The following is a 24064-nucleotide window of genomic DNA, read 5'->3' as shown; positions in this document are numbered from 1 at the left end:
TCTATTGGCACAGCTAGATTTTTTTCTGGAAGGAACCAGACATGTTCTGGTGAAAGGGATGTAATGTTTCTCGATATTTAGTTATTGAACTTTTGGATGGTTGCCGTGTATCTTTTTCAATGAATGTAAGTTGTATGTTCTTGGATTTTTCCCTGGAAATTCTACCGAAAATCGTAATCGTTGTACGATTGATTGTTCAGATTAAATTACTATCAGGTTACTCATAAAATGGTAAAGAAATGTTCAGAATCTAAAGATTTCTCCTTAGATCTCAGATTTTAAAATCTTAGAGATTCTTAGAAATCTTAGATTTTAGAATCTTTAGATTTCTCCGGAAATTTACAAAGATCACGAATTTTACAGAAATTGCTCCAGCAGATCTAGAGACTTTTCTCGCAATATCACCACAAATTCCCCAGCAATTTTTTAAGCCCCTCCCTCAAAGGTTCTTGCAAATGTTCCTCATAAGAGTCTTTATTATTCTGTTTAATGAACCCTTCAAAAATTCTAAGAACAATTATATATATCTTCCTAAAATGTCTCCAGAGATTCGTACAACAACTCTTTAAAAGATCCTTCCAGGAGCTTTTAAACATATCATCGTTATGTTTTTAAGACATTTCGTAATCTAGCAGGGTTTTATTTAAAAAAATTATAAAATATCACAAAAAAACATACTCATTACTTCGAAAAAACCTAGGTGAAATGAGGTCAAAATTAACTATGGCGTTAATAGTGCTAGAAAATTACGATTAATATCCAACAGGACGTTAACATTCCAATGACCTTGCAAAGATCTACGTTGAATAAGATCAAAAACTCCAAGGCGCTGATACAACTAGTAAATTTAAATTGGGTCCTAAAATTTTTAATGAAGTCTTGTTTTTATTTAACAACACGAAAGAACATGTTACTGCAACTACTTTGCAATTTTTCCCGCTCAAGTAATGGCTATATCATGTTTAAACTTTAATTTAAAAATTGGGTCCGTAAATGAACTTTGACACTTTTGATCATGTTTGACGTTCGCTTAGTCGACAAAAACACCACAGGGTTTTTAGATTTAACACTGGGGTTGTTCCTATCTGACATTTCGGAAGGGACACGGAAAACAAAATACACCCATAATCTGTGTTTAAGCCAAAAGGTGTGACAAAATCTAAAAAACATATTTTTCAGACTCAAACCAACGGAAAACATTATAAAATTGAGAAAACATGTGTTTTTGGCCTGCTTAAGTTTGGCACTAAAATTCGGACAGGGCTTTAGGACCCTATTGATGGCCTACAGGGTGTTTAAATACTCATGATCAAGCATGGGAAAATTCACTCACTCACCCGAACGCTACCGATAAAATATCTGCAAAGTATCTGCTGCCACCGAATGTTCAATGACTGCCGAACGCTACTAGGGTGAGCGCAATCCCGACGAATCGTAAACGATTGAGATAACCCGAAAATGAAAAGATATAAGGAGCGGAGAGAGCACCTATCCTCTCTTAAATTGGAGACACGAAAGAACGCGTTCGCCATTCGATCACTGAAAGCTTCCTGCGAAATGTACAGATTTTGCGTTCACTGAAACATTTCGCCTTGTGTATTACCAATCAGTGAACGCTCTTCAGCTCTCAAATACGAATGCCACTCGTGCGGAATCGGAACGTAAAGAATCATTCGCTACAGCAATCGGATGCTTTCGGCACAAGGAGTCGGTAGTGAATCATTCTGTTGCCGTTTTTGTCTAACTTGTCGCTCGGCGAACAAGAAGAAAGCGCATTGGAAATTGAAACACTCAGCTTGGTCGGAGAAACGGTAATCTCGCTCTTAACCGCTTGTGGATGTGAGCGAGAGAAATGCAATATTCGAGTGAATGTTTCCCATGCTTGCTCATGACTTCTCAAAATCTACGTGAGATACGGTCAAAATTAACCAGGACATGGATACAGCTAGGAAATATCGATTAACGTCATACAGTGCGTTAACATGCTCATGAGTTCGCAAGATTTACGTAAGATGAGGTAATATAATTTCAGGACGCTGATAAAAAACGCTCATAGTCCTGCAAAAAACCTTCGTAAGATAAGGTCAAATTACATCAAGGCGTTGATACAACTTGAAAACATCGGTAGGTGTACTACGGGGTGTTAAGAAGCACTCGATCTTGCAAAGATGCGTTACAAAAATTAATACTTTTTTCATAAATTTGGGTGAAACTTGTAAAAACAAGTATGAGAAAAGCTTCTTAGTTGTCGACTAAGCAGGACGTCAGAGCTGAGTGTTGATCGAGCTTAACAATTTTTTTTGTAAAATGAGCAACAATGGGGAAGCTACTCTTAATTAATATTAAAATAATAATAAATATTCGAGCTGTTTCGTGGAATACCTATGAATAAATGAAAAACTGAATTTAGAACTATAGTTTAACCTCCATGATTCGATACCTGAAGGGACCATCGACTCATGGAAATATCGAGTATTGGAAACAAACGCTGGAAAGCTGTTTGAAGGGGCCATCATAGTAACCATGCCATTTTGATTTTAGTATGGTTTCATGAGTCGATATCAAGTCATTGAACATCGATTCATGGAGGTTTCACTGTATTCCATTCAATTTGGATGGAGTTTGTATCTTTTGACAGATACGCGTATGCCAACCTCAACTGTCAAAAATACAAACTCTACCCGAATTAAATGGTATAGTACTCCATTTGGTTTTTTAATTATTTAATATGAAAAGTTTTTGACAAATTTGACATTCCAATGACCTTTTATATACAGTCAACTCTCCATAACTCGATATTGAAGGGGGCATCGAGTTAGGGAAGTATCGAGTTAAACAACACAAAACTAGTGTAAACGCGATCAAAGGGACCAATGCACGAAGAAATCGAAAAAAACACATTTGAGTATTTTTTAAATTATTTTTGAGTTGTTTTCCCTTCCTATTTCATTCGCTCCTTCTATCGTTGTGAGAGAGCGATGAGCAAAACAACCCAAAAACCGAACCTTAGTGAGTTACCTCGAATTTGAGTAAGTGGCATAGTACTGGAAGTTGAGTTATATAGTTTTCTGTAGGTTGAGTGAAAAGAACTTAGTCAGTAGGTATTTTTCTCGCATGGCTGCAAATAAAAATAACTTCTACTCCATCTCCTAAACACGAACCCCCCGAATTGAGTGGAATAAAGTAACTTTTAACTATCCACTAGTGGATACGACTAACTGACACTGAAGAAGACTGTAGTGGTAGTCGAAATACGCGTATCTGTCAAAGATAAGCATTTAGGGTGGAATTAAAAGGTACAAGGTACCTCAATCTACTTTTAAGTTTCTCTATTGAGATTCTGCTCAGAGGATTCGAATACATTAAAAAGAGTTGAAAAGTCATGTCAAATTTAATTGCCCCTCCTATAAATCTAAACTTTTTCGACTCACGCTTCGAGGTTTTTTCTTTTAATGTCATTTACATTCAATAGAGCAGTTTGTGTGCTCTTTTGAAAGCTTTAGAAAAAAAAAATCGCATCGTTCGTTTATTCACATAAAAGAATTTCACACCAAAAGCTTATTTATTCATCCAGCACCACCGAATCCTTTGATCCAAAGTCAATTTTCCTTAACTCGAAGATTTCCAACCGCTTCAACGCTGCAGACCTACACGGGATCGATTCTGGTAGCCGTCAACCCATACAAAGAGATCGAATGCTACACGCAGGTAAGTGTATATTTAGATTTTCAATTTGTTACAGGAATTCCCCTCTTCGCGGTTCTCCGTTGTACTCCAGAATGCAATGAGATGATGCTTTTTATCAGGGCTGGCATCAACTCGCACAATGCGCGCAAAGAGCAGAATTAAGCCACTGCACAAAGAGGAGACAGACGCGCGCAAAGTGTAACAACACGAACACAATGAGGGCACGCAGTCGGAAAGAGAGTGTAAGCGATTACGCAAAGAGTTATGCTGACGGAGTGTGTTGGCAAAACATGCTCAAAGTGTACACAATTTGGCTCTTTTTGCCTTATAACATGGGTATTTTTAAAACGAGACCAACGAATAGATGTCGGATATCGATGTCCGTAGTTGTTTTGGAATTCAAGATGGCGACTTCCGGTTTGTGAAAAGCGCTTCAAGCCCATGCAATATGGGTATTTTTGGAACGGGGCCGACGAGTAGATGCCGGAAATCGATGTCCGTTGTCGTTTTGGAATCCAAGATGGCGACTTCCGGTTTGTGAAAAGCGCTTCAAACCCATGCAATATGGGTATTTTTGGAACGGGGCCGACGAGTAGATGACGGAAATCGATGTCCGTTGTCGTTTTGGAATCCAAGATGGCGACTTCCGGTTTGTGAAAATTACTTTGAACCCATGCGATATGGGTATTTTTGGAACGGGGCCGATAAGTAGATGACGGAAATCGATGTCTGACGCCATTTTGGAATCCAAGATGGCGACTTCCGGTTTGTGAAAAGTGCTTCAAGCCCATGCAATATGGGTATTTTTGGAACGGGACCGACGAGTAGATGACGGAAATCGATGTCTGACGCCATTTTGGAATCCAAGATTTGTGAGAATCACTTTAAACCGGATTTCGCCATCTTGGATTTCAAAACGACACCGGACATCGATTTCCGGCATCTACTGGTCGGTCCCGTTCCAAAAATACCCATATTGCATGGGTTTGAAGGGATTTTTGCAAACCGGAAGTCGCCATCTTGGATTCCAAAACGACAACGGACATCGATTTCCGTCATCTACTCGTCGGCCCCGTTTTAAAAAAAAACCCATATTGCATGGGTTTGAAGTGATTTTCACAAACCGGAAGTCGCCATCTTTGATTCCAAAACGACACCGGACATCGATTTCCGGCATCTACTCGTCGGTCCCGTTCCAAAAATACCCATATTGCATGGGTTTGAAGGGATTTTTGCAAACCGGAAGTCGCCATCTTGGATTCCAAAATGACATCAGACATCGATTTCCTTTACCGTTCCAACAATACTCCCATATGTTCCAATAGAAGCTCCTATAGAAGCATTCGGTAGGTACTCAATGAGCCACACAAAGAGTGTGTGTTCACCATTTTCCATCAACACTTTGTGTCGAAGGATGCATTGCAGCGAGAGCAGAAACACAAAGAGGCGTCAAAGAGGGAAGAACCAGTGAGAAAGTGTAGCTGTCGCACTGCACTCAAATTCATGATCAACACAAAGTGCGCGCTCTTTGTGTTTTTCTGTTTTCACTGAGGAGATGCCAGCCCTGCTTTTTATAGGGCAAACGACCGACAGATGCTGTCGTTTAGTGCTAGTTTAGTTCGCTGACGGTGTCAAGTCAGGGCATTCATCCGTGCCGTGCTGACTGGATGGAGTCGTACCTAGATGTTTTGTTTCTCATTGGTTGACTGGAGGCGTTAGGTATGACAGCAGAAGCGCACGATACGTAGCTACTTCACCGCACGGCGAGTGATTTATGATCGGTGCTGCAATAAATTTGTTACAACTGTGCCGGTACTGAATACTGTGCGCGTTAAGTTGATATAGAGGTGTACTAAAAACTTCCACGACACCGGTGAACTGATTGAATGGTTGGAAGAGGAGTGTCCTTTTTGGGAGGGACAGATTTTTCTTCTTTTTGGCATTACGTCCCCACTGGGACAGAGTCTACTTCTCAGCAGTTATTACCTGAGAGCTCTATGCCTGGAAAAAGTACAAACAAATTCGTTCAGTACGCATCGCGCCCTCGTGCTGTGAGTACACAAATTCTTCCTGCTCTCGGAAGTTTTTAAAACTACCTTAATCAATAAAACAGTACTTTTTAGTGCCAAGGTTGTACCAATTGCAAGGTTTTAGATATTTTTTTCCGACAAGATCCCCTCATGATAAAGTGAATTCTGAAAATGCCTAAACAATTCATTATTTAAGATACGAAAAGATTCTGGAAAACTGTTACAATGTACAGCCATAGAGATATAATGCGTTTTCAGTATTCAGAAACTGTTCCACTATGCATCACTACATTGTAGAAAGCATGCACTTTTGCGGCAACATCGTTCCAATGCAACACCACCGGTATGAAGTAGGTATCTTCACTGAACGATGTACGATGCTGGTCGGCTTTGTTTTATTATGTGTCAGGTCTTTGAACTATCATCCACGAGGAGCAGTGCGGTCTAGATTTGTCTCCAAGGAAATAAATGGAACGTGTCGCGTTTATTTGTTCGTAGCTTCCTTTTTGGCTTGGAAGCGCTTCCAGCTGATGCGGGAAACAAGAAGAAGGCCAGGCAAATTGGAGCTCGTTAGGCGCAATTAGATTTACGATTCGGTTGGATCTTGGCTCCCTAGATGAAGCTGGTCTTTGTTTCATTGCGTGGGACGAGCTGGATTTATGATGAGGCAACAAATATCGTGCCATTAAATTGGGGAAAAGAACTTTAAAGTTAAAATATAGACACTGTAATGATTGCTGAAACTGAATGTTAGGGTGGTTAATCGTGATCAGTTTTTCAGATCGAGATTTTTTTTTGAATTCATGTTAGGCTCCAAACAACTGTGCAAAATTTGGCTGCGATTGGTTCCATTTACGGTGTGAACATCGTGATTAAGATTTGAATGGGACGTCATATGGGAAAACCTGCTTTTTATACTTTATATGAATTTTCTGGTAAAAATTGTTTTAGTAATTTTAGGACGAAGATATCCTTAGAAATTCCTCTTTGAGATCTTAAAGAAAAAAAAAACAATGATCCACAATTTTGTAGGAAATCCTAAAAAACCTCTACAGAAACCGTGTGAGCAAACCTGACAATTCTTTGAAGACTTCCTTTGGAAATTTCAGAATTTCTGGAGAAAATGTTAAAGAAATCGTGGGAGGGATCTCTGAACTCTGGACCGAAGATATATTCAAAAAGTACTCGTTCAAATCTAAAAAAAATCAATGAACGGTAATTTTGTAGGATATCCTTAAATTTTTTAAAGATTTTTGTAGAATCACTGAATAAATTCCAAGAGGACTGAGGATTTTCATGAAATATTTTTGATAGATTCTTTGGATGGAATCACCTAGGTAAATTCTGTGATTATCCTTTGAAAAACTGCCTGTGAATATTTTGAAACCCACTGTATATAGCTACTCTAAGCTTACTTCAGAGTATCTATTCCATAATGTTAGAGAAATTTGAAAACATCAATTAATTGAAATGGTTTCGAATGAAATCTGACCCGAAAATAACAAACAAAACCTAGGTATGTCAGGGAAAAAGCGAGAATTCCGTATGTTTGTTAACATGCCGGGTCTGTCGCCTAGCCAATGTGTCAATAGATCAGTATCGTGGTTGGAGTTGATTGAACCCTAACCAAACCGCACGTGCCCTGTAAGAACATAAACAAAAATGCATTCGCATATCGAATTACATCCAGCCTCAGTTCAAAACAGATCAATCAACGGTGTTCGGAATGTTTGTACCACAAAAAAAAACAGATGAGAAAAACAGCAAACCCCATAACCAGAAGCGCGCGCATATTTTCCATTCGTGTTTGACGTTTTACACTACTGTCATCTGCAGGTCTTTAGCTCCCCAAGCTAATTCCGGGCGATGTATTTTAACGCAATTTGTTCAAAGTGCCACGTCTGTTTGTCTGTGCCCGTACCTTACCACGGATGCGAAAGTCAAGCGCCGTCCAATACCCACTAATTGTGCGCCCGTGGAACGAAAGTTGAAAGTTGACTGTTCGATTGTTTGGCAAACGGGGGGTAACTCCCATATCTAGTGTCCCGTTCAGTACCAAACCCTGATCTAACTAAGCGCACAGAGTATGAATAAAAAACAAAACCAACCGGTTTGCTCAGCGGTATGCCTCGCTTAGGAAGTTTCCCATAGTGAATACTTTTTTTTCCTGGGCTTCGTTTAAGAAGGGCAAATGGTTTTTGCCGTCATATAATAATATAAATGTTTCATATCAAATTGGAAACAAATCCAGAACACAGCGCAAAAAGAATATAATTATTAATGCAACAAGTTGCAAACTGATGAGCGCAAAAAGAATATAGTTATTTATGCAACAATTTGCAAACTGATGATTTTTTTCCATACGACGAGTACTGAAAAAATCGAGTTTTGCAACACGATGCATACAACATTTTTTGCAATAACGAAAAACGCCGATTATTTTTTGGAGCATAAACGTATTTAAAGAAAATCTACATGACTTTCCATGCGTAGTATTAACTCAGTTATCCTCAATCAAGTAGGCTGGGAAATGGCTGTCACAATTTTTTACAATTCTATTGCTGATTCCAGTTTCACAGACTGAACGTCGAATGCAATTTTCCTATAATATGAAATAACATACTCTACTGCCTCATCTACGTGCACAAGACGATACTTTCCAAGTCAGAATTCCTCACAGTCCTAGCTTCGGAATCTTTATCCATTGGACAATCCGAATCCGGCTCAATTCGGATCATCGAACAAATGTTGAATCGGAACCTTATAAGACTAAGTTATCATAAGATTCAGAGATTAAATAAATGCCGTAAAGAGGCAATCATATATTATTTTGAGAACTCCCAAAACATTGCTTAAAAGTGCTACTTTTTGATACTGTTATTAGTGCCGAAAGGTGGCACTTTTCAGCATTGTTCCTATTGGTACGCTACTTTTTGTACGGCCTTAACGGTAGTTCCATTTCTTCATAAAAAGTAGGCTTAAATCAAAGACAAATTAAAGACCCTCATGTCCCTTGCAGTTGCCCAAAATTTTATGGCTCATAAGGTAATCTAGAATGCCGTTCAAAGTGTACTGCGATCTGTCAAACTTGGGTACCTTTTGGACTACCGAGGGACCAAATGCAGTACTAGAAGTGGTACCCAATCTGAGCCCGAGTGGGACGGACCTGCTTAAATGCTTTCAGAAAGATTCGTTTAGTCACTAATGATCCACGGTGTGATATTTAATACTCCATTAACACACAAGATAATCTAATGTAGGCCGGAAATCACAATACTTCCATAGAAAAGCGCTAAATATTCGTATTCCGCAATCCACATCAAATAACCCGATTATCCAAAAATAGTCTGGAAATTCGTTCACACCAGTTAAATTTTAATGGACTCTAATCATTGATGACCTGAAATCATACAAAAGCATTTAAAATTACAAGAAAATGGTTTAAATATGTAAACATAAAAAGTTGAGTACTAAGTTTTTGTAGCTGCAAAACAAATCAAGTGAAAATTAATGACAGTTCAACAACATGACTATAAAATCTGTAGGCAAGAAATGTCAAAATTGAATCACCCTTTGTTGACCCCAGCGTGTTCTTGCTGCTACTTGGGCAATTTTTCTCGCTAAAATAACGGCTATATCATATTTAAATTTTAATTTTAGAAATGGATTCAAATATGAACTTTGACACTTTTAATCATGTGTGACGTTCACTTAGTCGACAAAAACGCCACAGGAGGTCATCTATTAGCACTGGGGCTGTTTCTATCTGACATTTCGGAGGGGACACGGAAAACAAAATACACTCAAAATTTGGGTTTTTACCAAGAGGTGTGCTAAAATCTAAAAAAAAGTAAAATGTGTATTTTGGAAATAAACCAGCGAAAATCATTTAATAAATGAGTAAATATGTATTTCTGGCCTAAACTTAAGCGTTTGGTACTTAAAATTGGGACAGGGCTTTAACACCCTATTGTTAAAAGTAAAATTTTCGTAATTTTGAGTAGAATAAGAGTGTGATCAAAATGTCAAAAATTTCGATTACGGCTAAAACATACGATCAACTTCCCATAACATGATCAGGTATCAGGTATCAGAAGGCCGGCTCCAGAGGCACGTTCCCCGCCATCTGGGAGATTTGTGCCATCGCCATATTTGAACCTATTGCATCATCTACCCGATGGGAGAGGAAAGGGAAGGGAAAGATGGGAGGAAATAGGAGTGGGATCCCTTGAAGAGGGAAAATCGCATAAGCGAATTAAGAGCATGTAGCTCCATACCACAATGGGTTCGAACAGCGCCCTAAAAAGGGCACTGCAAAACGCATGAGCTCATTACCACATCGGGTTAAGAATAACAGAAGGTCCTGAAGATTCAGGTTTCTGAAATCAGTTTCACTTAATAAGTGTTTACCAAGTAATTGGAATCGCAATTACGCGAGAACTTGACAGTTACATATCAGGTGATAAGAAGTTCCATAATCGGAATCACAACTATCACACACAAATGTATCAACACACTGAATATTTGCCATGTGATAGTTGAGTCGGCAGTGGTAACCAAGGTTGTAACCAAGCGACTGCAATTCTGCTTTGACAGATTTGTTAAATACTTAGCCACCTTTGGGATGGCTCAGTAATGTACAGACGTCCACTCGTCTTGCGAAGGGAGTTGTGAGGAACATTTCCTATAAGCAAAGTGACAAGCAATTTTGAGATCACTCGAAGCAAGGACAATTGTGTCCCAATTCACCGGAAGTGGAAACATCCAAATCACTAGGATTTCCAATGGACGGAGAAAATCCATGGATTTTGGTCGCAACCAATTCCCAGCTTGTGGAGTATAACAAATGCAAAGTCTGCGAATTTACATTCATATAGAGATGTAGGCCATTTCCTACAATAAGTAATCCAAGATTTGAACTACTTAAGCATTCCACCTCCTGAGCTGCTCCAGATGATGTGATGAATATCAGTATCACTGCCCACAATCAACAGAAGGCCTTTTCATAGGCAGTGAACGAAAACTCGTTTGAAATCATCCATTGGGGATGGTTCATCATGTGGTAAATACACCACAAAACGAAAGACGTGTTACCTTGTTAAAAGTTCACAAAAGTAAGGTTTTTGAACTAGCGCCACTTGAGTTGTACCATTTACATGAGTCTACAAAGATTAATCGTTGCTGACATTTTATGCTGGAGATTGATCTAAATAAGCTATCCTAGCCGTAGCCACTACCCAAACTAGGCATGATTAAGCTTTTCGCAGTCTCAGAACGAAAAAGATCAGCAGCGAACAAAAAACAGATCGGTATCTCTTAAAAGTCGCCAAAGGCGAAAAGCACAGAATACACTGCGTAAAACGCATAATGCGAAACCATAGAGGTGACAATTTAAACTAAATTACAATGTATTAATAATCCCACCCTTATTTAGCCTCAGGCTTGAGACTGAAGAAGGGCAGCCGATTATCTCGGAGAAACACAAGATCACCTGCACCATTGCTCCGGGTAGCACAGGAAGGACTCAATACTGCGGGGGGCGCCCTGGTTCCCCACAGGCTCCGTTAGCGGTTAGGTTTTATTTAGACCCCCTAACCCCCTAGGCACGGTACGCATCACACCATAAATTAGGGGTCACCTGTGAGGTGGACTTTTACCACCGGAACAGGCAGTCCGTAGTGTTAATTCTTAGCCCTGGCCTAACTTAAGCGTTTGATACTTAAAATTGGGACAGTGCTTTAACACCCTATTGTTAAAAGTAAAATTTTCGTCAATGTTGCTGAACAACGATCGGAAACGCGAGTCACGATGAATTTTCGTAGGCATCAAAACAGAATCTGCGAATAAACACAAACTACCGTTCGGGCGCTTCATTCGTTCGTGTTTCATTTTCGAATCGCTGTTTCTCCCGACGCTATCATCGGGTGATTTTCCATCGCTCGATAATGTGAACGGTACGATCCACGCTGCCTGCTCTTCGCGAAGAACAGGAAAATCTTCATTTCGATCATCTTCATGCAGGCTTGCAACAATCACGCTAAACTTGCTCCGCTCAAAAATGAGTGCCGAGCGCACAAAATTGGCATCTTTTCGTGCAGCACAGATTGTGTGCAAAGGGGCTGTACACAGTTTTGTGCAAACGGTGGTAAACAAAACTGAATGAGTGAAATGTGCACAGAGGAAGAACGCTTGGAATGCGGAATTCGTTTCCATTTTTGTTTTGCTTCTGAAAACATAAAAAAAAACATTCCAATTTAAAGATTTTCAGAGATTTTTTCATTTGAATAGCTGAAGCGGAAGCAAATGGGGAAAAAAACTTTCGCATTTGCGACCATCTTCCGGCTTTTCGCTAGAAAACATCTCAGAAAACTGCCCATCTTACCAACGGCCAACTGTTTGCTGCCACGCGGGATATCATTGACAGTTCCGTTTCCATCGATTCCGGACAGCCGAAGGCCAAAACGTCGACAACTCACAGAATGAGTGCGACCTACACTGAGAAAAATCCACACGTTTGATCCGTGTGCTTAAAATTATGGATCGATTCATGAACGTCTATATCGATTTGTTGTGATTTTCTTACAAACCTCGTGTGTGTTACACATTCAATTCTTTAGTTTTGCTTCATGGACCGATTCATCAACCGACAACATGAATTCCATAATTTTCCCCATAAGTTCCTGAAGCTTTCCATTTAAAATTCGTGTGTGTCAACCTATGGGTGCATAGATCATCATCCAACACGGATTCAGTGTGTTTAACTTATGGTTATCTTGTGTCATGCTCATCATGTTCAAGTTGGTCGATTTGAAATCGATGAGCTTGCTGTCGATTTCCGTGTTCCAAATTTCTAAATTGTTAGTGATCAACCCATAGTGAACTCAATTGCGGTCGGACCTCGTGTCGAACGACAGTCATCATCATGTTCCAACGAAAAGAAGCAAATTCTGAAGCTGAAAGTGTTAGAGGAAAATTTTCGGATTCGTTTTTCTTTCAATTAGTGAAGATATCCGAGTGAAGATGATGAGTTCATTCTAATTTTCTATAAATGAAATGCATTACTTCCAGCATTGGATATAGTGTATGGTGTTAGAGAATCGAATTCCACTAACAGATTTTCCTTGCTTTCAGCTTCGAATAAAATGAAATATGCTAATCCTGGGCTTCCCAAAATATGGATTTGCGGCGCCACGCTTGTTGCTGACTCACTTGCTTTAAAAAAAAAACCTTCAAGTGAGCTTGCTACAAGCAGAGGAGCCTCGAATCCATATTTTGGGGAGCAAGAGTTCTTCTACCAAATTTCTTCTTTCAGTCTCATGACATTCATGTTCTATCACACATAACTATCTAAAGCCACTACATTTCGAATTCAATAAGCAAATCAGTTGGTTTTCATGATTTAATATTTAGACATTCATGTTTGTTTCACATGACAACCTAATGTTGATACACATGTTATTATACCGTGAAGTCAATTACGAAATCCATATGGCTACCACACTCAAATCATGTGGTTTTCCTCTTTGCGCAAATCTATAAGTAAAACACACGACCTTGACGTGTAGATTTTTCTCAGTGTACTCAGAATTTTCACTCAGTCACAGGCTTGGGAACTGTGACCACTATTTACCACAGTTCATCGATTCTGCCAGTCAACCAAAACACAAAGCAGCAGCAGCATCAATACCAACGGTTCACACACTGCTTGACTGTTTTTGTCTCTCCTCTATGACCATTTTCGGGCAGCCATCTCGAGGTGAATGATTGGAAAAAATGTTAAATAATTCAATCGCTAATATTTCGCTTGTGTTTTAAACTAATTAAAATCTATTAGCGCTAATAGCAAGAGCACAATCATTCCGTTGCGATACATATAAACAAATTCAATTAAATGCTGCCTTTATCGAGCAAAAATGCAAAACCCCGAAAACCGCAAAAATCGCGTCACCACTGTGCTTGAGTCATTTCGCATTCGGGTTTGAAAAACGTTGGGAAGAAGAAGATTACAGTTTTGAAGAGCCGTGACATTTTTTTGTTTTGAACTGTCATGGTTTGCTTTGGATTTTGATGGTCGTGTAGAAAAATGTGAATGTCGAGGTGGTAAATGTTTGCTACAGTACATTTCCCATCCCTGCTCAGTCAGCCAGTTCTGCATTGGTTGCCTCATTCTATGTAGTTTTAACACATGCGCTTCGTGGAGCTGGCTTAGCGTGGAGTGTTTGCTTGACTTTACGAAACGAAGCAACCTTGCAATGAATCACGAAAATGAACAGCGCGTGGATAAATGAATCCTACGAGTGGAAAGGCTTCGCGAACCACTTATCGGTTTGTTCATTTTGCTTCTTCGGCGTTGCATCCGTTCGCTTTTTGCGATGCTCTTCGTGACGCAAAAATGAAAAATGAATTTTGGCGAATGTTGGATCGCGAAGATGCGTCGATCATTGTTCACGAAGAAGATCCATCGCAACCCTGATTTTCGTAATTTTGAGTAGAATAAGAGTGTGATCAAAATGTCAAAAATTTCGATTACGGCTAAAACATACGATCAACTTCCCATAACATGATAGTTAGAGGACCATCGAGTTAGGGAGGTATTGAACTCCTCTCCTCCTCCTTCTTGGTATTACGTCCTCACTGTGACAAAGCCTGTGCACAACAATGAGAACTTCCACAGTTATTGATTGAGAGCTTTCGTTGCCAAATTTGCCACCTTTACATTCGTATATCCTGTGGCAGCTACGATGATACTCTATGCCCATGGAAGTCAAGGAAATTTCCATTACGAAGAGATCCCAGACACCTTCAGCATGGCTTAGCTTTTTAGCCACGGACTCTAACCACTCGGCTAAGGAAGGCAGGAAAGGGGAGGTATTCAGCTACAGAACAGTGTTGATAGACTCACACTCAAAATCTCAATCAATACGCTCTCCCGTGAGAGCAAACTCATTAGAGATCTGCTTCGCAAATCTCACGCTTGAGATTTTGATGCAAAATCAACTCAATCAACTCAAACCGTAAAAAATGATTCAGTCGCAAAACCCGGCAAAAACTCGTGAAATCCGAATGTTGTTGTTTACGTTAGAAAGGATTAACATAATTTTACCAGAATTACAAGAAATTATTGCCGTGTGTAAGTAAACTGTGGAAATACGAGACAATGAGTTAAAAAGGTGAGCTAACTCATCCATGATTTTTTGAATGCTGAGTTGCATGATTTACAACTCACGCATGAAAAATCTCAAGCGTGAGTTGTGAGAAATTGAGTTTTTCACAACACTGCTACAGAACACAAAACCAGTGCAACTGCGAACAAAGGGACCATCAAGTCAGCCATGATAACCAACTGTTTCGTCCAGGGTTGACCAGGCCCTACGTTGTGATTTACTCTGGTCCCGGAGGGGCAGACGAATGACGACAACTTCTTCTATTACGGTGATTTATTGCCCACCACCGAGAGGCAGTGCTCCTGCTCGGTGGGGGAATCCAATCCGGTAACAGATCAACTTACAACTCAATGTTTCGTCCAGGATGAGACGAGCCCTACGTTGTGATTTGACCGACGGGACTCCGGGCGACGATGAAGAAACAAACTGAATATTACAGTTAAACGATTTATTACTCCCCACCGAGAGGCAGTGCTCCTGCTCGGTGAGGGATATGATAAGCACACTAAAAATACATTCATTAGCTTGCGCCTTATATAGGTGCAAGCAGTACGGTAACGATATTCATACAACAGAATAGAAGCAGCGCGCTGCAGATAGCATTACCATGCCTACCGTTGCTCTCGGCTGTTTGCTGCTATCCGATCAAAGGCGAACAATAGTGAATGGGCTGCTATTCTGCGCTGCGATGCTCGAGCGTAATTGAAGCAGCCAACGATGACGCCAACTGTGATGCGAGAGCGAACACCAACTTTTACTATGGTTCTCTAAATCGATATCGAGATACGGAATGGAGAGTTGACTGTATATTCCAATTTATGTCAAAAATTCTACATGCCATCGCTTTGAATTTGGAAATATGTACACATAAGCAGATTAAAAAAGGGATTTTTATAGTTTTTTTTTTATATTAAAAGATTGTAATCAAACATGTATATTTCTGCTTAACCCGTTAGGCCTGAGTGAGAGCAAAAATACTAAAACTTTCACCGCTCAGCGAATACTATTGCGGTGGATGCTTGACGAAGGACGGTTACTACATTCTACTAAGTTGAAAACAGTCACCCAGTCAAGTGATTTACAGAAGAGAAAATCGATGAAGAGAAATCAATCACTGCAGATACATTCTTATGAAGACGGCTTTATAGTTGAGATCGAAATACGCGTATCTGTCAAAGGATACAAACTCTAGTGGAATTAAATGCTTAAGTACTAGATTCGGGTTTTCATTCAGGTATTACACTAAACTGATCAAAGATATATTGTCATGAAGAAAATAAGGATTTCTAGAAGGTTTTTTTTAATTAAAATTTTGAGTGTTTTCTAAAAAAAATATCTGGACTACTACAACCAGTTAGGAAAAAAGGTTTATTTGACCTTATCAGTAACATAAATTTTGAGTGTAATCCATCATTTATAGTCTTGTTCACACGTGTTCGCTGCACTTATACAAGCTAATTTATGTCGGAAAAAATGTAAAAATATCTCATTGAACAGACCAGACTGAAGTTTATAACTAGGACGTTCATAATAAAAGAAAAAACTGGTCTAGACAGTTATAAGTTATCTAGATCAATATGCAGTGCAACTTATTCCAAAATACTTTATCGAGGATATCAAATCTCTAGCATGCATATCCAGAGCACTAGCGGTTTTAGCTGTCTTAAGGATACTCAGCGACCTACCCAAATATGCCTCGTTAGGGATGCTCGAATATTTTTATTCAACTACACCCGATTCTGTTTTTGCACGGATTTTTTTTACACGATCGTGCAAAAAATAAGTTTTCATGCATTTTTTTCGCCAAAACCTTATTTTTGCACGAAACGTCGAGAAATGGTGTTACTTTTTTGCACGTTTTTTTTTTTTAAATTTTGCACTGAAAACGTTTTTTGCACAGTACGTATTGCCCGTGAAAAAACAGAATCGGGTGTATATGTATTATTTTTCTTATTATGAATGATTATTCGAATCTAAGAAGCTGAAAATAATAACATTTTCGGTGAGATTTGACACGATTGGTATTGGTATAGGTTTAATCGCTGTATGGAAAATTTTAACACCACTAGGAACCGTTTTTTTAAACCGTGCAACATTTTAAGATATGGACATGAGATACGTGAAGCAATGATCGGTTGAACCATCGTTGGAATATAGCTGATAATCCATGTTGATGTTTTTGGTCCCGGAGGTTTTTCGTCTCGTAATATTGGTACATTTTGTGTTCTTAATAACTCATACTTATGGTGAATTTTGAAATCATTTACTGGTACTGACGCTATCTATAGAGCAATCTCATCTAACTATGGGACATGTTACAAATTGTTATGGTCAATATCTTCTTTTATTATGAAGTAGTCTATAATGTTCGATGAATTGTTTTCACTTTCTTATTAGTGCATTGAGTAGGCTGCCCGTTCGAAGTTAGGTACGAGTTGGTATTGCGCGCACTGGGCGAAATTTGAGCCGGTGGCGTCCCATATGCGATGCGAATCCATGTAAACGCTGAGTAATTGGCATCGAGAAAGTTAACCTCAGCGGGCATGGTCAATAAGTCTAGGTCAGCGATAACAATTTGTTCCCACGCCTGGGTGACCAGAGGAATTGCTGTGACTTAAATTCCGAGCATTTACGATTGACATTTTCTTTGTTTAAAGAAACTCTATCTAGAAGGGATACTATACTCACTTCAGAAATTAATTCAATAATCAACAGGTGATCTCTCCAGTAATTCTTGAAAAACACGTGACGGATCGTTCAAACATCCCTCTTTGGCGATTCCTTTTAGGGTCGATAGGGGCAGTATGGTCCACCTAAGCAAAAGTTCTCGAAAATCATAGAAACACAATACAATTTAATCGATCCGTAAGCTTAATTTGTAGTTTGCGGTATCTCCTTTCATACCATAGTTGTATTTTGGTAAAAAGATTGCTTAGAATTTTTTTTGGGAACATTTTTGAAAAACACTATTTTGTGTGTGACTCTACACTATACGGGGCGAAATGGTTCCCTCTTCGGGGCAATATGAGCCACCATACTAAATCTTATTATTTTAATTGGACAACCGTTCGCAAGGCTTAAAAGAAGACAATAATGTATGGTAGAGTTTAGTTCAAAAACTGGGTTGAAGTCTGATTTGAATCATGAAAAGGCATGTTATGCTGACGGTTCAATAGATCATGGTTCTAAGAGCTAAAGTTTTCAAACATTGTCGTTAAATTAAGTTTAACCAGTTGAAATTTCTAGTTTTAATTGAAATCACAAGCGACGACAATCTTGCAATGAAACTACAAAAATGACATGCTATTTTTGTTTATCTATTTTTGTGATAAGATAGTTTTGACAGGCTTTGACCACGGACAAACAGACGTAACACTTAGAACAAATGTCGATCAAAATCATAGTTACGAGGACATGTACGCCCAATGCTAAAATCGGTGTATTTGGCCGATAGGCCAACAGATGGCGGTAGTGTGTAAACGTCAAACACGAACAAAAACTATGCGAGCGCTGCGGGTGGTGAATCGGCCACCTACCATATTTTTGAACCGACCGTTGAAAAGGTGGTCGATGGCCAATGATGAGAGTGTGACGTCTGTTTGTCTGTTTGTCTGTGCTTTGACCATATTGCCCCATTCCTAGATGTTTCATATAAATTATGTTTTATCGAAAATTTATTTTAGAATCTATAGAATTTCGTGCACATAATGCCTATAAATAATGGAAGAACAAACTGTTGTGAAAAAAAAAATGAAAACAATAAACAAAACTTTATGCAAAGCTTATTTTTACATCAAGAATCTTATAAGATTTTCGTAGTAGCATCAACGTTTCAGATTTTTATCGATATATGAAGTACGAAATCAGATTATTGTGTAGTTTTATGGTGGTGGCTAATTGAAGCATGCTTTATGAGGTCCTAAGGTTATCGAGATCGAAATCTGGTTTTAAGCTCAAACGAAAGGTGGCCCATTTTACCCCGTATGATCATACTGCCCCTCCTTCCCCTATATTTTTCTAAGAATTTTACCATTTGCTCCATCGCAGATTTAATTGAGAATTTCTCGAAAAATTCTTCAAGAAGTTAATCAAAAAATACTAGAAGCAGTTCTTCTAGTGATTTTCTAGAAAATTTTTGAAATTTAATGCAATTAAGGTACCGTGGGGTAAGTGGATACAGAAAAATCAACAGTCAACTTCATTGTTATATACAGCTAACGTGAATAATGTAATTCAAACTTTTTTCTGTGGATAACAAATGAGGGACTAATGTGCTTCAAATCGTTTCTTGTTTCGATTTTTCTGATTGTTTTGTATTGAGTATGAGCGACTTGAAAATTTGCACCAAATGATCAACTTGCTCAACCATGGTGGGGTAAGTGGATCACCAAACAAAAAAATCTATTCTCAAAACTAGTATGGTATAATTATGTATAGTATGAATGATATTACTTTCGTTCTTGTTAATAGTGCTAGTAATATTACATTTTGATAGTTTAAAAATTGAAAAAATATCTTTATTTTATCAAAATAATATTTTAAATATTTTACATTAGTTCACACTAATTCGACCAAAAGAAAAACATTGGGGCTAGTATAATTTGGAGGAAATTCATCCATTTATACACATAAGCTATAGAGAAGTATTGCAGGGGTATTCCAAACGATGTTTTCGAAAAACACTTTTTGTTTAATTACATAAGTTACATTTATTTTTGATTAAAAAACTGAAATCTTTTTATTCTATTGATGAATATAATTGTCTAGAACAATTTATATGGTATGTATGTCTAGTATGTCTAGAACAATTTATATGGTCAAATAAGGTACGACATTATGCATTCAATTGAAAGAAACAAATATTTTGGTCTTTTGCAACTCAGCTTAGATAAACCACGTAAAGTTTTGTTTAAATCTTGAAATATTCATTCTTTTATATGTTTTATACCAGAAAGATTAAAATTAAACTGTTAGGTGGATTAATTCATTTTTTTTATAGTCAATTTGACAAATTTAAGCTAGGAATGAGAAAAGTTAAAGGATAACAACATTTGCGGATATTAAAACTTATTCAAATTCTCGTAAACAGTGTATCAATAAATGATAATAATACTTGATCCACTTACCCCACCCCATCAAAAACTAGGGGTAAGTGTACCATTTCCAATATTTTTGTATTTATTTATAATAATCTCATATTTTTCATTGTGATTCATTCAATTAGGACTGAAATGCTCATCATGTGTTGAAAAAACTAATAGTATTCGATTTTAGACAGAGATACCGTTAAGTCACCAGTCACCGTGCGGCCTCCATTCACCGTGCACATATACAAATTCCTACAGAATATTCATACAATTTTCACAAATTATTCTTTTGTCACCAAAATAAAATAAAACTGATGAAATGAAGTAGTTTTGTCACAACGCATTTTGAAACACCTAGTTAATGTAGTCAAAATCATGTGAATTCTGTTTGATTATGATATTTGTCAACACTCTTAGTAGAAACGCCAAAAAATCACATTTTTTCATTTTAACGATAGAGTATGAAATTTTTTAAATTTCAACAAGTTTTCACTGTGCATACTATTAGTAAGATGTATTTAATCGTATGAGCAATAAGATTCTATGCAAATTAGAATTTTTTATTTTGTTTCAGTCGAAACCCAAATGCACGGTGAATGGACCCTTTTCAATATATATGGTTCCTTTTACCGTGCATTAGTGTAAATGGCATGAAACTATTCGGTAATATTAGATTTATTGTTATGTTGTCATTAAACTACTTCATATTTAGTTTTTGGGTGAATATGGAATGGTTTGAACAATACAGTCAAACCTCCTATAACGGTTTTAATGAAAAAATAATGATTAAGACAATTTTAATTTTTTTATGGTTTTTATTGTAAATGATGATTTGAATACTCTTAAAAATGAGTGCGCACACTACTAGCAACATAGTTGCTCCATCAACAACGTTTCTTCGAGATACAAAATTAAATCATGACGAAAACTACACGCACGGTGAATGGCGCACTAGTGTGCACGGTAAATGGTGACATAGAACGGTACGAGGTGACCTTAACATTACATTTTCAAACATAATGTTTGAGTAATTTTTTGTTATGCATCACTAGTTTTAGATTTTTCCCTGAATTATTATATAATTGCACGCTACGTAGTGGTATTCTAGAGCGCTTCAAATAATTTGGAAAAGTTATATAATTTTTTGAAGTGCAAATTTTTTTTAAATGCACGGTGAATGGTAGCTTGACGGTACAATGGATTTTTGATTGATAGAAAACAATTTTAAAATAAATCAATTTTTGCGGCTCACAAGTTTGCTTGTGTTAGTGTACGTGTAGTACCAGTTTTGCAATAATATTAGTGTGGACGTAAGAATATAACCTTAAACGAAGCAATGGTGCAAAAACATTCAACATATTCAAGTATTTAAGCTTAATATGGACAAATGATCCACTTACCCCACTGATACACTTCCCCCACTGTACCTTATTAAAATTCATTTTCCGTCGTTCAGGGGGTAATCTGCTCTCCAATAGTTACGCCCGTAACTGTTACACATATATGTTTACATTTATAGTGCATATTTCTGGTCAAAATGCGCATCACACCCGAAGCCCATGTTCTAGTGTGGCATACAGCAAATCCGACTCGTTTGTTGCCCTGCGCCCCTATCGTCCATTTATCACACGACTGACTCGCTGACATCGCACGTCGTTGACCCGTAAAATTGTCCGTGTTTGAGCAGTTTTCGGTCCATTTGTTGTTCTTTCATCTTTCATATTTGCTTTGTGCACCGCAATTGCATTGCTCGCCAAGTATAATAAAAAAATCTAACAACAAAACTGTGCCGCGGTTATGATGGGCAACTTACAGTGGCCGCCAAAATAAAGTGTAGGCACCTGATACTGTTTTGTGGAACAAGTCCTGCAGATGGCGGTAGTGTGAAACGTCAAACATGAAGAAACACAATGCGCGCGCCTGTGAGGTTACAAACATAGCAAATTTGAATTTATCGTTAAATGAATGGTTGCTGCAAATTGCTTCAGTGTTACGCCTTTCTGTCTGTGTCTAAAGAATAATCATTTTAACGGAAGAGTTCCCCGTTTTACCAAACGATTCTCGCCAATGTGCGTGATTACAAGCAAGTGGACACATTATTTTGGTGGCAACTGTATGTTACATACACAGGCATTATATGTGTCCTTGTTTGCAGTGAAGTGCAGCAGCGGCCGATGCAGTGCAGTGCATTATGCAATTTTCGAAGCATTCTAAGACCGTGAGACCGCACCAGCAAGTGATGGCTGCGACGACGATCATGGATTATGCTATGCCGGCAACTGCAGCTGGAAATCGCCGGAGGAAATGATGATGGATGAAGACAACGAGGTTTCACGTGTCACTCGATGCAATCTTATAGCACTCTATAAACACATCGCGATGTGTTTTATGACGATCGTCGGATACAGGGGACGTATTTTGAAAATAAGGCCAGAATTGTATTACTTCAAATGATGGTCTACGGTCTTTATTCCAACTATGCAATATTAGGGCGGTTCAAAATTCAAAAAAGTTTGAAAATCCAAGCTCCCATATCTTTCTTACCATTCTAACGATAAAAATAGTGTTCTGTGACATTTTCAGCTCTTTTGGTGGTGATTTAGATGTGGCCCAAAGACAATGTAGGTTTAAACGGAAAATACTATGGCCCAAATTTTGAAAAATGTTCCAAATATGTCTGCAATGTAAGTTAAAACGTATGATTCCATAGTGAAAACACATTCTTCAAACCTTAATAAAGGTATATGCCTTTTTTCCAATTGCATTTATTGCATACTTCCTAACAATCATTATTTTTGAGATACTTTCAGGTAACGAAGTGTGAAATAAATGAAAAAGTTTTAAAAAGTTTGATTAAAATAAGTCATTTACTTTATTTTTTATCAAATCGATTATTTCTCATCGTTGCTACAAATTCCCACGCTTCGCATTTGGGCTTCTCGTTGATCTTCTCTCATATTCAACAACAGAAGTTGAGAGATTAACAGCCGCAACTTACCGCAATTGCAGCTTGCAAAGCTTTCAAATTCACGCTCTTCAACAAACTCCTAGCCTTCGAAAGCTCTCATCTTCGCCGGAGAGCACTCTACACTTCATCCAAAAAAACTTAAGCAAATAGCGCCAATTATCTTTGCCCACAACCGCCCATTACAGATGCATTGATTATTGTTTGAAAGCCATTTTCCACCTAACCGTGCTGAAATTTCACTTTTATTAACTTGATTTTTCGATGCGATCGGTTTCTTTGCGCGTACTTTAACTGCGCACCCGTGAACCATTACCGCGCATGGGCCGTAAAGCATTCATAATCTTCGCCTCAAAAATTCCAACCAACCATTTAGACTAGAGCTGTTCACTTTTTCAGATACCCATGCCACATAACATTTTGAACTTCAGTAGTATAAGTATTCCTTTTGAGAATGATAAAATTTGCTAAGAGGGGTTTAGAGGGGTATCAAATCGATTTTATGCTTAGCTGAAGGCTAGTAGTATTTTCTAATTATTTTTGGCTTTCAGGAAAGCCAAAAATGAACAGGTCTTACGTAGCCGAAGAAGACAGACCTCGACTCTCGATGCGCGTAGCCATAAGGTGCACCGCAATAACCATAAAGAGAGAAGAGGTGCTAATCTGGGTGCGCCCCTCCTTTATCGTTCCCTCTAGACCCCTTTGGGACTCTCCGGGGAGGAGAAGTGATGATCCCGGAGAGATGCAACAACAAACGAGCATATGGCGTTTGACCTACATATTTTTCGGTCTACAAGATAACACGAACCTTTTCTTGGATATTTTTTTCCCAATTTTGCTTTCTGCGTCTATTTCCGAGCATTTAGCCGGCTGATGCGCCGATCAATGTTCTTTATTTATGTTTAAACATTATGATACCGGGTGAAGGGAGCACGTGTTCTGCTGTTGGATTAGTAGGATGTTTAATTGCCGCATTTATGAAGCTGGCTGTTTTTCTTCGCTGTTAGCATTACGTTTCGCAATGTGATATTTAAAAATGATTTGACAATCAGTGATCTAAATGCGGCTCTGTTGAATGATTTGTTCTGTCGCTAGCAATTCGAATATTTTGTGTAGACCTTAGTTTAATGT

General features: G+C 38.3%; 1 protein-coding gene across 2 annotated transcripts in view; it reads left to right on the top strand.

Moving 5' to 3' along the window:
- The window catches only part of LOC5576356 (myosin-I heavy chain), a 189437-nt gene that overhangs the window by 122442 nt on the left and 42931 nt on the right, over positions 1–24064 (top strand). For both annotated transcript variants that reach the window (XM_021837611.1, XM_021837610.1), the window contains exon 3: positions 3646–3708. In XM_021837611.1, the coding sequence (XP_021693303.1) occupies positions 3646–3708 (63 nt within the window). The remainder of the gene's footprint in view (positions 1–3645; positions 3709–24064) is intronic.

The sequence above is a fragment of the Aedes aegypti genome, chromosome 1 (assembly GCF_002204515.2).
Source record: "Aedes aegypti strain LVP_AGWG chromosome 1, AaegL5.0 Primary Assembly, whole genome shotgun sequence".
Taxonomy (NCBI): Eukaryota; Metazoa; Arthropoda; class Insecta; order Diptera; family Culicidae; genus Aedes; species Aedes aegypti.
Note: the sequence above shows the minus strand (reverse complement) of the source record. Positions and strands in the feature narration are given on the sequence as shown.